The sequence below is a fragment of the Galeopterus variegatus genome, unplaced genomic scaffold (genome assembly GCF_000696425.1).
Source record: "Galeopterus variegatus unplaced genomic scaffold, G_variegatus-3.0.2 Scaffold3110, whole genome shotgun sequence".
NCBI classification, from domain to species: Eukaryota; Metazoa; Chordata; class Mammalia; order Dermoptera; family Cynocephalidae; genus Galeopterus; species Galeopterus variegatus.
In genome coordinates, this window is record NW_007729221.1 from 45,838 (window position 1) to 60,248 (window position 14,411).

The 14,411-nt window shown below is 40.6% G+C and overlaps 1 protein-coding gene across 1 annotated transcript in view; it reads right to left on the reverse strand.

Moving 5' to 3' along the window:
- Positions 1-2,274: 2,274 nt before the first annotated feature.
- The window catches only part of LOC103599807 (zinc finger protein 717-like), a 73,272-nt gene continuing 61,135 nt past the window's right edge, over positions 2,275-14,411 (reverse strand). Inside the window, exons 6-7 of the mRNA XM_008583980.1 lie at positions 3,086-3,177; positions 2,275-2,471 (exon numbers count right to left, since the gene is read on the reverse strand). Of these exons, the coding sequence (XP_008582202.1) occupies positions 3,145-3,177 (33 nt within the window). The 3' untranslated portion in view covers positions 2,275-2,471; positions 3,086-3,144. The remainder of the gene's footprint in view (positions 2,472-3,085; positions 3,178-14,411) is intronic.

Sequence of the window (14,411 nt, forward strand, 5' to 3'; positions counted from 1 at the left end):
GGGAGCGCCTCCGCGCTTCCCAAGCGGCGCACTAGCACAGTGCGCCACCGGGCCGGCCCTTTCCTGCTTTATTCTATAATAATTTAAATAGCATTTAAATTTCTTTAATGAGTTATGTTTCACACTCATTTTAATATGTTACCTCAGTGAGTGTACTTGGGCTTACCACGTACATCTTGTCACAATCAGCTAAAGATTTATACTAACTTAATTCAGGTAGATATAGAAAATTAATGCTATGTAAGTCTACATCCTACTGCACATAGCTTTATATCCTTATATATCTCTATAACCTTCTCTATGTGCCTCGTTAGATATTATTCTTATACATATTTCATCTATAAGCATTACAGATTCAACAATAATTATTATACTTATTACATTATACAATTTTATGTCTTTTGAAGAAGCTGGGATAAGAAAGAAGACCAAGTATACATTTTTTTTTTTTGTCTTTTATCGTGTACGGCAACGGATTGCAACCCTCAGTGTTGTGCCCGTACCGGACCGGGACCGGCAGTGGGATTGCAACCCTCGGTGTTGCGCCTGCCCCTCGCTCAGCCAGTGAGTGGGAACCGGTCTGTATGTGGGATCCGAACCCTCGGTGGGAGCGCCGCCGCACTCCCAAGTGGCGCACTGTAGCAGTGCGCCACCGGGCCGGCCCCACCAAGTATACATTTAAAGGTTTTGTTGTATTAACCTTTTTATTTACCATTTATTGTTCTCTTCGTTTGATTTATTCAGTCAAATATTCAGTCACCAACTGGAATATTTTTCTGAACCCAATACAGCTTAGCTCCCACCTACCTACTTTGTACACTTAATGAAGAATATCTTACATTTCTATATGTTACAGGAACAATAGATATATACACAGGGTTATACAATTGCTTTCTAAATCAATTAAGAAAAGAAAGTTTAAAAAGTACGTGTATGCTACCTTTTATAGTTGCATAATGACCTTCACTGGTGCCCTGTGTTTTCTTTTGTGTGAATTTGAATTACTGTCTGGGATCACTTGCTTATAGCCTGGGGAACTTCTTTTTATATTTCTTGTAATGCAGGTCTGCCAGAAACCAGTTCTCTCAGTTTTGTTAATCTGGGTATGTCTATATTTCACAATCATTTTTGAAAAACAGCTTTCTCAAATTTCTTTCCTTTTTGTAATAATTGTTAGGTCAGACATATTCATTATAATGTCATTCTTAGATTGTCTCATACAGTGGCCACTGCCCTCTATCCTCCCAACTATCATGAGATCCTTAGGTTAAAAAATCTGTGAACAATTCTCATCTCATAAGAGGAGAGCACAGGAATTATTGCTCTTGGCATATTTACTTCCACCCGCATGGACAAATGACCTTAAAAAAATCAATGTGGGACTGAGCTAGTATTCCTACCTCCCAGAATAAAAATGAATTATTTTTACAATCTACTGATCTGACTCTAGAAAATTCTAAATTTTAATTCCACATCCTTTGTAGGGCAGCAAGACAAGTATTTGCCACCTGTAAGAGACTAATGCTTACTCGACTCATAAAAAACCCAGCTAGCATAAAGTATTGGTTCCTGTCTCATGGTGTGAACAACCCTTTCTGCTGGATCTCCCTAAGTTCTGAGTAGATTCCTCTTCCTTTGCAGCCAGGGCACCTGATCCTGTTTGCCTCAGAATAACACATCATCTACTTTAGGAATCCTATTCTGAGTCTTGTCTATACACAAGGTCTGAATATTATAAGTCACCAAGGCTGGCAATTCAAACTCAGATGTGAGTTCTAAATGGAGGACATGTTTCTCCTCTAGCTTCTGGTGGTGTGCTGGAAATTTTTGGAATCCCTTGGCTTTTATACACATCACCCTGGTCTCTGCATTTGTCTTCACATAACATTCTCCCTGTGTAGTCTGCTACTGAATTTCCCCTCTTTATAAAGACACCAGTCATACTGGATTAGGCTCACCCTAGTTTGGTATAAGCTCATCTTAACTAATTACATCTGCAGTGTCATAATTGCCAAATAACCACATTCTGAGGAATCGTGAATTAGGACTTTAACGTACAAATTTGGGGAAGAGCAAAAACAATTCAACCCATAATAAAAACATATCACTAAGCTTGGTAGAAGTTATAAATGATAAAACTGCCAACCCAGTGGAATATAGACCAGTCTCAACTAGTTTGCATGAATAGTGACAGCCAATCACATTGCTCTAGATCTTATTTTGGCTACTTGTATGGGTATGCTTGGGCTACCACACAAAATAGCACAGACTGGGTGGCTGATACAATAGAAATTTATTTTCTCACAGTTCTAGAGGCTGTGAGCTGAAGATCAAGGTGATGATAAGTTTGATCTTCTCTGAGGCTCTCTCCTTGGCTGGCAGATGTTCACCTTCTCACTTCATCTTCCCATGGTCGTCCTCTGTGCACAAGCACCTCGATGTGTCTTCATGTGTCCTAAACATTTCTTGCTCTAAGGAAAATAGTCAAGGAGAGCTGTCAGATTGGATTAAGGCACAGACACATTTTAAACTAACCACCTCTCTAAAGGCCCTACCTCAAAACACAGTCACCTTTTGAATTATTGAGGAGAAGGCTGCAAAATAATTTTGGGAGGACACAATTCAGCCAATAACCCTAATCAGAGTGGTGTCTGTGTCATCAGGAATACTTAGGTAAATCATAAGTGGGCCCCTCCACTCAGATGTCTGCCAGGAACCTCAGGCCGAGCAGATCACAGACCGGACTCACACACACTTTTTCTTGTGACCCCTCTCTGGAGGTGACACTCCTCTCTCAAACAGAAACCTTGTGAACCCAGATCTCCAAGCCTTTTTTACCTCATACATAGTGTTTGTTGCTCGATTTCTCAGACGGGAAATTTCTCCTCTTTTTGTACAGTCTATCTGGTATCCTGAGAAGTTCATAATGCCCCTGCCCAAAGAGATCTTGGATGGGGGCGGAGGGTCCCATTGGGCAGGACTGCCTCCTGGGAGGCTTGGTGGCCCTGCCCTTCAGTATCTACTACCTCTGGGTTGCCTCCTGGTATACATGTGTACAAGCTTTCCCGTAGGAATCTCTGCTCACCTCCTTATCCCACTGCTCACTTCAACCTCCACGCCCTGCTGCAGCAAATAAGGGCCCTTCTATACCTGGAAAGTTGGGATGCCTCCAGCAGTCTAAAGACATACAGAAAAATTAGACATAAGAGAATTCACATGGGAAAAACCCTATGAATAAAATGAGTGTGGAAAAATCTTTAGGTGGAAGTCACACCTCAAGATGCATCAGAGAACTCACACAAAATAGAAGCCCTATGAATGAACCGCTGTCTCTGGATATCCACAGGGGATTGATTCGTGTCCCACTGGTGAGCACCAAAATTTGCAGATGTTCAAATTTTATTTTATTTGTTTATTCTCTCATTTCTTATATAAAAGCATTGTAGTATTTGCACATTACTTATACACTTCCTGTATACCTTACATCTTGTCAGACTATTTGTAGTACTCAATACAATGTGAATATTATGGAAGCATTTGTTACACTGAGGAGCTTATTTTACCCATATTTTTGCTTTTTTTTTTTTTTCTCTTGTCAGACTATTTGTAGTACTCAATACAATGTGAATATTATGGAAGCATTTGTTACACTGAGTAGCTTATTTTACCCATATTTTTGCTTTTTTTTTTTTTTCTTGCCTGTTATCTTTTTTCAAATGTTTTTGATCTGCAGTATGTTTGTTGAATCAACAGATGTTTCGGACTGGAAGGCCAACTGTAATGAATATGGAAACACATTTTGTCAGAAGTCACACTCGAACATGCATGAGAGAATTCACATTAGGGAGAAATACTGCATGGTCGAGACTGGCTATATTTTTTCCAGAAGCCCATCTGTTTCCCCCTCCTTTTTTTTTTTTTTTTGACCAGTAAGGGGATTGCACCCCTTGGTTTGGTGTTGTCCACACCACGCTCAGCCAGTGAGCGCACCGGCCATCCCTATATAGGATCCGAACCCACAGCATTGGTGCTATCAGCACCGCACCCTCCCAAGTGAGCCATGGCGCTGGCCCTGTTTTCCCTTTTATACAGTTGGCCTGCATACTCAGCCTTCTGTTATTGTGTGTGGAACAACATAACTGAGCTCTATTCATGTGAATATGGACACAAGTCATGAATATTTCTTCCAGGTCTGGCAATAAAAAAATATATTTTATGCAGTTCTCTCTGATTTCACATGCCCTCTGGGATTGAAGTGCATGTGACCCCTGGGTAGACTTGGGAGCCATAGGAACAAGAGGGCCACTCTGCTTGAAGACAGAAGAAATTGATTAAAAAGAGTACAGATTTTTTTTTTTTTTTTGTCCTTTTTGTGACCGGCCGCTCCGCCATCCCCATATAGGATCCGAACCCGCAGCGGGAGCGCTGCTGTGCTCCCAGTGCTGCCCTCTCCCGAGTGTGCCACGGGCTCGGCCCAAAAAGAGCACAGATTTTGCCGATACCTCTATCCTGAAATCTCCATTGGAACAGAACAGACTAGAAGTAGCCTCAGAAATATAAATATGATTAAAAACCTTAAAGTTAGTAGAAAAAAAGATTGTTCAGTAGATGTTTCTTCAAAAGATGTAAAATTAAATTACTATCTCACATTATAAAATACAGATCTCTTTAGTAAGTAAATGTGGAAATCAAATTTTAATTTTTTATTGATTATATATATTTGTGGAGTACAGAATCAAATGAGATTTTACTCCTCTGACTTTATGCAACTTTGGGGTGGGGAGAAGGACTCATAGTTAAAAAAAAATTTCTTTACACTTGTGAAAGTGGAGTAGGACAGGCTTTATTCAGGACCATTATGAATGGAGTTCTGCAGTGGCGTAGAGAGATTGGGCTCAACGCAACTGCAAGATAGACAAGTGTGAATTTGTAGCCAGAAAGCACGGTGGGAGTCGGTGGATGAAAAATTACTGAGGGAACTTCAGGGGTCAGGGGGAATCTCACTAAATTGGCCTAAGGATAGCCCTTCTAAAGACAGGCCAGGACAGTCAGACATCACCTGGGGGGAAATGGAGGATTAGGAAACTGAACAGATCTTGAGGGTGATCAGATACTAAAGGAGGGGGCTTCTTGCTAAACTGAGTAAACACAGTTCTTGCTGAAACGACATATTACAAGAAAGTGCACAGATGGGCCCAGCATACGCTTCAGAAGCCTGGCTAAGTGTGGTCAAGCAAAGAATCTTCATCAGTTCTAAGTAAGAGAAAGTGAAAGCTGAGGGCCCATCTGCAGAGCTTCTGTGGATCTCTGCAGACTTTTGATATAAGTAAAATAGTTGTTGTCTTTTCATAACTTTAAGGTAATCTGTAGAATCAAATATCAATACATGTGTACAATATGTAGTGATCAAGCCAAGATAATTAGTATTCTCACGTTTACAAAATGTAGTCTTTGTGACCGCTAGCTCATTTCTCACCAATCCCTCTCCCCCTCCCCCTTTCCCCTCTAATAACCACAGTTCTACTCTCTTTTTCTTTTGAAAGTTTGCTTCTTCTTCTGATTCTTCTTTATTTCTCTCTCTCTCTCTCTCTTTCTCTCTCTCTCTCTCCTCCCACTTATGAGTGAGGACATATGGTTTTTCTCTATCTGTGCCAGGTTTACTTCACTTAAATTTTCTCTAAATTCATCCAAGTTGCTGCAATTGGCAAAATTTCATTCTTTTTTATGGCAGAGTAGTATTCCATTAAGTATATATGACACATTCTCCTATCCAGTCACCTGTCAATGGACATTTAGATTGATTCCCACTCTTGGCTATTGAAAATAGAGCTGCAATAAACATGGGACTGCAGATATTCCTTCGACATGATGATTTCCACTTCTTTGGGTACATACCCAGCAATGGGATTGCTACGTTGTATAACAGTTTTATCTGTAGTTGTTTGAGGAAACTCCATACTATTTTCCACTATGGCTGCACTAATTTACAGTCCCACCAACAGTGTAGGAGGGTTCCCTTTTCTCCACATCCTCCCCAGCATTTGTTATTCTTTGTCTTTTTTATAATAGCCAGTCTAACTAGGGTGAGATGACATCTCGGTGTTGTTTTGATTTGCATTTCCCTGATGTTGAATGATGTTGAGCATTTTTTCATGTGTCTGTTGGCCATTTGTATATCTTCATATGAGAAATGTCTATTCAGCTCCTTTGCCCAATTTTAATTGTATTACTTGTATTCATACTGTTCAGCTGTTTGAATTCTTTGTATATTCTGGATATTAATCTCTTTCCAAGTGTATAGTTTGCAAATATTTTCTCCCATTCTGTACGTTTTCTTTTCTCTGTGTTAATTGTTTCTTTTGCTGTGCAAAAGCTTTGCAGTTTTTCTTTATTTTTTCTTTTGTTGCCTGTGCTTTTGGTGTCTTGTTCATAAAATCTTTTTTTTTTTTTTTGTCTTTTGTCTTTTTTCCGTGTCCGGCAATGGATCGCAACCCTCAGTGTTGCCCCCGTACCGGACCGGGGACCGGCAACGGGATTGCAAACCTCCGCATTGCTCCCGCGCCTCGCTCAGCCAGTGAGCGGGAACCGGTATGTACGTGGGATCCGAGCCCTCGGGCGGGAGCGCCGCCGCGCTTCCCAAGCGGTGCACTATCCAGTGCGCCACCGGGCCGGCCCCAATTGTTCATAAAATCTTTGCTCAGTCCTATATCCTGAAGTGTTTCCCCTATCTTTTCTTTTAGGAGTTTTATAGTTTCAGATCTTATATTTAAGCCTTTAATCCATTTTGAGTTGATTTTGGCATATGGTGAAAGGTACAGATCTAGTTTCACTTTTCCACATGTGGATTTCCAGTTTTCCCAGCACCATTTATTGAAGAGGCAGGATTTTCCAATGTATGTTTTTGTTGCCTTTGTCAAAGATCAGTTGTCTGTAAGTATGTGGGTTGATTTCTGGGTTCTCTATTCTGTTCCATGGGTGTGAGTGCCTGTTTTTATGCCTGTAAAATGCTGTTTTTGGTAACTATAGCTTTGTAGTATAGTTTAAAGTCAGGTCGTGTTATGCTTATGGATTTTGTGGGGCTTTTGAGCTCAGGATTGCTTCAGTTATATGGGGTCTTTTGTCATTCCATATGAAGCTGAAAAAGCATTTGACAAAATTCAACATTCGTTCATGATGAAGACTCTCCTGAAGTTATAGATGGAATGTATCTCAACATGATTAAAGCCATATATGATAAGCCCACTGCCAATATCATCCTGGACAGGGAAACTAGATAAGAACAGGAACTATACAAGGATGTCCACTCTCACCACTCCCATTCAACATAGTGTTGGAAGTACTAGCCAGAGCAATCAGAGAAGAGAAGGAAATAAAGAGCATCCAGACTGGAAAAGATGAAGCCAAACTGTCCCTGTTTGCAGATGACATGATTCTGTATATCAAACAGCCTAAAGCCTCTCCAAAAAAAAACTCTTAGATTTGATAAATGATTTCAGCAAAGTTGCAGGATACAAAATCAACACACAAAACTCAGTAGCATTTCTATAGTCCAACAGTGAATATGCAGGAAAAGAAATCAAGAAAGCTAGGGCCAGCCCGGTGGCGCACTTGGTTGAGTGTGGCACTTGGGAGCGTGGCAGCACTCTCGCTGAGGGTTCGGATCCCATATAGAGACCGGTCTGCTCACTGGCTGAGCGCAGTGCAGGCGCAACACCATGGGTTGCGATCCCGTTGCCGGTCGCTGTGTGGGCGCAACATTGAGGGTTGCGATCCCATTACCGGTCACGAAAAAAGAAAAAAAGAAAAAAAAAAAAAAAAAAAAAAAAAAAAGAAAGAAAGAAATCAAGAAAGCTAGCCCATTTACAATAGATACCAAAAAAATAAAATTCTTAGGGATAAAGTTAACCAAGGATGTGAAAAATCTCTATAATGAGAACTACAAATCACTGTTTAGAGAAATTAAAGAGGACACAAGAAGATGGGAACATATCCCATGCTCTTGTATTGGAAGAATCAACATTGTGAAACTGTCCATACTACCCAAACTGATCTACAAATTCAATGCAATCCTCATCAAAATTCCAATGACATTTTTCTCTTAATTGGAAAAAGTATCCTAACATTTATATGGAATAAAAAAAGACCACGCATAGCCAAAGCAATTCTGAAGAAAAACAAAATAAAGCTGGAGGCATAACTCTACCTGTCTTTATACTATACTTCAAAGCTATAATCACCAAAACAGCATGGTGCTGACATAAAAACAGACACACAGATCAATGGAATAGAATAGAGAATCCAGAAATCAGCCTATACACCTACAGCCATGTGGTCTTTGGCAAAGGCCCAAGTCTTCGCATTGGGGAAGAGACTGCCTCTTCAGCAAATGGTGCTGGGAAAACCTTATATCCACATGCAGGAGAATGAAACTAGAACCATCCCTCTCACCATATACCAAATCAACTCAAAATGGATAAAAGACTTAAATATATATCCTGAAACAATAAAACTTCTTAAAGAAAACATAAGATAAACACTTCAGGAAGTAGGATTGGACACAGACTTTATGAATATGACCCCAAAAGCACAGACAACCAAATGAAAAGTAAACAAATGGGATTATATCAAACTAAAAACTTCTGCACAGCAAAAGAAACAATTAACAGAGTTAAAAGACAACCAACAGAGTGGGAGAAAATATTTGCAAAATATACATCTGACAAAGCATTAATATCCACAATATACAAGGAACTGGAACAACTTTACAACAAAAAAACAAGTAACCCAATTAAAAAATGGGCAAGGGGGGGAAATAGGCATTTCTCAAAGGAAGATATATGAATGGCCAGCAGACACATGAAAAAATGCTCAACATCATTCAGCATTTGGGAAATGCAAATCCAAACCACAGGGAGATACCATATCCCTCCAGTTAAGATGGCTAATATCCAAAAGACTGAGAATGATAAATGATGGTGAGGTTGCAGAGAAAAAGGAACCCTCCTACCCTGCTGGTGGGACTGCAAGATGGTGCAGCCTTTATGGAAAATGGTTTGGAGGTTCCTTAAACAATTGCAGGTTGTTCTACTGTATGACCCAGCTAGCTATTCCACTCTTGGGAATGACCCAGCTGTTCCACTCTTGGGAATACACCCAGAGGAATGGAAATCATCATGTTGAAGTGATAACTGTATGCCAGTGTATATTGCAGTACTATTTCCAATAACCCAGAGTTTGAACCAGCCCAAATGCCCATCGTCAGATGAGTGGATACAGACAATGTGGTATATCTACACAATGGAATGCCACTCTGCTACAAAAAGAATGAAATACTACCATTCACAGCAACATGGATGGAATTAGAAAAAAAAATATTAAGTGAAATATATCAGGCACAGAAAGAGAATACCACATGTTCTCACTTATTTGTAGAGCTAAAAATAAATAAATACACTAACGAATGGGGGGTGGGAAGAAGACACAACAATCTAGATTTCTTGAAGTTGTTAAGACAAGTGAACAGATATCATATTGATGGACAGGGGAGAAGGAGGGGGAAGAAAGATTTGGTAAAGGGACACAAAAATCAACTACACTGTACATTGACAAAATAAAATTAAATTGAAAAAACTAATAAAATAATATAAAGTGAAATACTTAGGAATAATTTGAAGAAAAATGTGTAAATGCTAGCACTTCAAAATATGACTAGTGTGTAAACACCTGGATATCCTCTCTGAGCCTCCTCTCCTTTTCTCTGATGATATTACCTTCACAGAGGGAGGAAAGGGATTGCATTCCTGGCCTTTACATTATTAGGAATCAGCTCAGGGTGAGGTACACATCCGGATTGGAAAAAATATATCACACACAGAAACTGTATGTTTTTCCTTTGCTCTCACAGCACAATCATCAACACAGAAGACCAATATCTGTGACCGAATGTGTGGGGGTTTCCCCCTACTAGCAAGCAAGCCAGCAAGTGTGCAGCAGACACTAGCTGACTGTCCTCTAATTCAACTCAATTCTGACATGGCCTACATAGAAATAGCATAACATACCACAGGTTGAGCACTGAGTCCCCAACACATACCTTCACTTCAGCTGTCAGCCACAAGTCCAGTTCTCTGACCAAAATTAGGGTTCGACAATCTCCTCCCTGTGTTTACTTTGGTGCCTAAATGACTCAGGGAAACATGTACCTATGTTAACTGATTAATTATAAAGGATATTACAAAGGATACAGACAAAGAGATGCATAGGAGGAGGTATGGGGGATGTAGTATGGAGCTTCCTAGCCCTCCCCAGGTGGCCACCTTTCAGGAACTTCCACATGTCTAACTATCTGGAAGCTCTTCTTTTTTTTTTTTTTTTTGTTTTTTTTCTCCTCCCTGTGTTTACTTTGGTGCCTAAATGACTCAGGGAAACATGTACCTATGTTAACTGATTAATTATAAAGGATATTACAAAGGATACAGACAAAGAGATGCATAGGAGGAGGTATGGGGGATGTAGTATGGAGCTTCCTAGCCCTCCCCAGGTGGCCACCTTTCAGGAACTTCCACATGTCTAACTATCTGGAAGCTCTTCTTTTTTTTTTTTTTTTCCTTTTTGTCTTTTCTCGTGACCGGTAATGGGATTGCAACCCTCAGTGTCGCGCCCGCACCATGACCGACCGGCAACGGGATCACAACCCCCGGCATCGCACCCGCACCACGCCCAACCAGTGAGCAGACCGGTCTCTATATGGGATCCGAGCCCTCGGCGGGAGCGCCGCTATACTTCCAAGTGCCGCACTCTATCGAGTGCGCCACTGGGCTGGCCCTGGAAGCTCTTCTAACACCATGCTCTTGGGTTGTTATTGAAGCTACATTATGTAGGCATGACTGAAGCATTGACAACCATGTAGAAATGTGATAGGACCAGAAGGGTATGATCTGACACTAACAGACTGGGTGGGGAAACCCAGCAAAGCCTGCTTATTGGGGTTCTTCTTGACCTCTCTGTGCAACATTCCTTCCTCCTGGGCATGGGGCAAGGCTTCTCCTGAAATGGGGGTCTTATCACCTACAATCAGCTAAGGTATGTCATGAGAATTCACACCTTAAGGAGAAAAAGAAGCAGGTCAACAACAACAACAACAAACACAGGAAAAGAGGAAAAGGTGGGAGAGTAGCATGAAGAGGGAACCATAGATGAAAACCAACATAGAAGTTTTATGATGTCACATAATCCAAATGTATGTTACTGTTTCCATTTTTATGGACAGAAGACTGAGGACCACAAAGAGGGAATGACCATCCATATCTAGAGAACTATCAGTCACTGATTCACTCCAACATTACACCCGCTGATCATTATGCATTTAATAAACCCCAGAAATCATATCAATAGATCATTAAGAAGAGGCCTGTGATGCAGTGTTCTGCAGAAGAGAGGCTACAGCTTCCAAAGTCTGAGGCAAAATGGCTCTAGGGAGATCAATGCTGAGTTCCCCAAATTTGTCCAATAGAACCATTGTAGGACTGACAAAACCCAGGAATTAAAACAGGGCAGAATATATATGTACAAGAGGAAAAGGGGAAAGCAGGGATCTTTTGGGGGAAGGAGTCCAGCTTCTCACACTCCCCCTCCACCACCCTAATGTCAATCCTTTAAAAAAATTCTTCTCTTTATTTTACACTTTAATGCACATCCCACTGGATGATTCAAACAGGGCAATTCCCTGTTTAAGGAGGAACAGGATTAGTAGTGGGAAATCTGAGAAACCTTGTGTGAAACTCTTGGTTAGTTTGTGGCAGAAACAAGGGAAGGAAACAGAAAGTGTGCATCTGTCTCATAAATAAATATTTGATAGATGCATAGATGGCTGCTGGATGGAGCTTGAAAGTCTGGGAAATTAATTTTTCAAAACTGCAATGTAAATTAGAACAAGAGTTATGGAGTGCACCTACCATGTGACACTAGTATTTTATTCTAATATATAGTATACCCTAGAGAAGTTTTCAAAAACTGAATAATATAATCCATTGAAGATGCACAATTTAGTTTAGTTAGTGAGAAGAAACAATTTTAATGGATTTGAAGAGAGTTACAATATTAATTTCTTGATTTTTAACAAATTTAAAGAAAATTGGAGACTCGTTTTGTTATGCTTTAGAATAGAATGCAGAAAATGCATGTGGGTTTTAAGACCACAATGCCTTTAACCAAACTGAAGAAACATAAGCTAATTTTTAATACCATCGACAGCAAATATTCAAATTCCCCTATTCAATCAATAATGTGTCAGGTTGTCAAACCAGGATTTAATCAAGAAGCAGAATTTCACATGCTGCCATGTGAGTAGAGACCAATGCTGACCACCAGGATCTGGTCTACAGGCAGCAGGATTCACTGTCCAGGAAACAAACAAAACTTCCTCCTTTGTTTTATAAGGGATCGAAGCAGAGGCTTATGGAAAGGAAGTCTCTTCCTTCAATAATATCACCAAGAGAAGACCACAAAAAAATATCTTTCATATTTTCTCTGCTCGTCTGCCACTCCATCCATTCTCACCATCTTCTTCCAGGATACTTCAAACCCTGCAGTTCTGTGACACTGCTCTGTAGGCTGTGGGGTTGGGTTCTGTGTCTCTGAAGGTGAATGTGAGAATGAAGGGGAAGCACCACAGATTTCAGGGAGCCCTGGAAAGTGGGACAGGTGTCTCAACACTTGGTGGCATAGAAATATTGGTGGATCTTGTTCAGGCCAGACTGGACATGGAAGTAGGAGCCATAGACATAGAACATTCATAACAATGGGATCCACAGATCCAGGGCTGGAAAAGAAGTGACAGGGCTGTGCTATCATTGACTGCATTATTCGAAGGTGGTAACCTGACAGGACAGCATGTGTGTTTCTCTGGGTGTACAAAAGCCAGCTACTGAAGTACAGTGAATGAATGAGGGAAAGGGTTTTGCAGAGAGCATGCATATGGGAGATCTGTTTAGTAAGTTCACATGGCAACTCTGACACTGAAGAATCTGGGCAATGCTAGCATCTGTACAATTCAGTTACCCACCAGTAAATCAAACATATTGACAATACTAGTGAAATGCTCACAACGTCCCACAGAAATAATTGTGAGGTGTGTGCAGGCTGAGTGTTACTCTGTGGCAGTAGCATTTGTGGAGTTTCTTGGTGACTCTTCAGAAAATGAAGTTTTTGTTACCCTAATGTACTGTGCAGCCTGCCTAGCATTCAATGGTTTGAATTTACAGAAGTTTAAACACAACCTAGTTTCCAGGGACAGTGATTTCTAGGAGAGAGATTGGGTACAAGATGATGGTCTGTTTTGTTTGGGAAGAAAGGAGGTTGCTGTGGATTGAATGTCCTCCCCCTCAAACTCCCTGATGCTTAAGTTTTGTCCCATAATGTTCCAGGTATTGGAATCTTGGCCCCCACTAAATCCTGTTGTGATAATTGAAAGGAGGGGCCTTGAAGAGGTGATTAAGTTGAAGGTTTAATTGTGGACATGGGCAAGGTTCTGAGGGCTTCAAAAGAAGAGCCCTTGAGAGTCCTCCTATTTTTCTGTTCTGCCATTTTCTGCCATGTGAGACCTCTGCATTGCTGTAAAGCAACAACCAAAGAAGACCCTCAACAGATGTGTTCCCTGGACTTTGGACTGCCCAGCCTCTGAAACCATAAGCAATACATATTTCACTTTCTTACAAAGTACCCAGTTCCAGGTATTTTGTTATAAGCAACTGAAACAGACCAATTCAGAGATATTACAAAGTTAGAAGGAGGATGGCCCATGAATAGAAATCTCACATGAAAGAACACTCATTTGACCCAAACCCTCTCACTGGTGCTTCAGGCCAAAGGCAAAAAGAGTCCCAGAATGTGGAAAATGTTGGCTTTGCAATTAGCAAGCAAGTATTGACCAGACTGCTTACCATGAACAAGAGCTGACTGCACTATATTTTCTGATAGGTATCAATGACTAGGTGCTATTAGAAGGTTTCAGCTAATTTTACAAACAGAGAGGTTAGTTAGGCTGAGAGTAATAAACAAGAGCCTAAAAAATGGCATTTATTGGAGTGCTGTTGAAGGTGTGGATTGGGGTGCATGGATGCCATGTCAAACCTGAGAGGATTTCTCCACAGTGTTCTCTAAACACATTTCCATTTTTTGAATCTCCCCTCATTGATTATTTCCAGATCCTGAGCTCTCTAAAGCTCACTCTATTGCTACACTTGGAATCAAGGAATATGCTTATGTTCCATCTATTCTGAGGTCTTTCTGTTTTTGATTAGTGATACCCATTTTGCTACAATTGTCTGAAAACCTATGTTTGCTTCTTCTTCTTCTTTTTTTTTTTTTGTCTTTTTTCGTGTCTGGCAACGGATCGCAACCCTCAGTGTCGC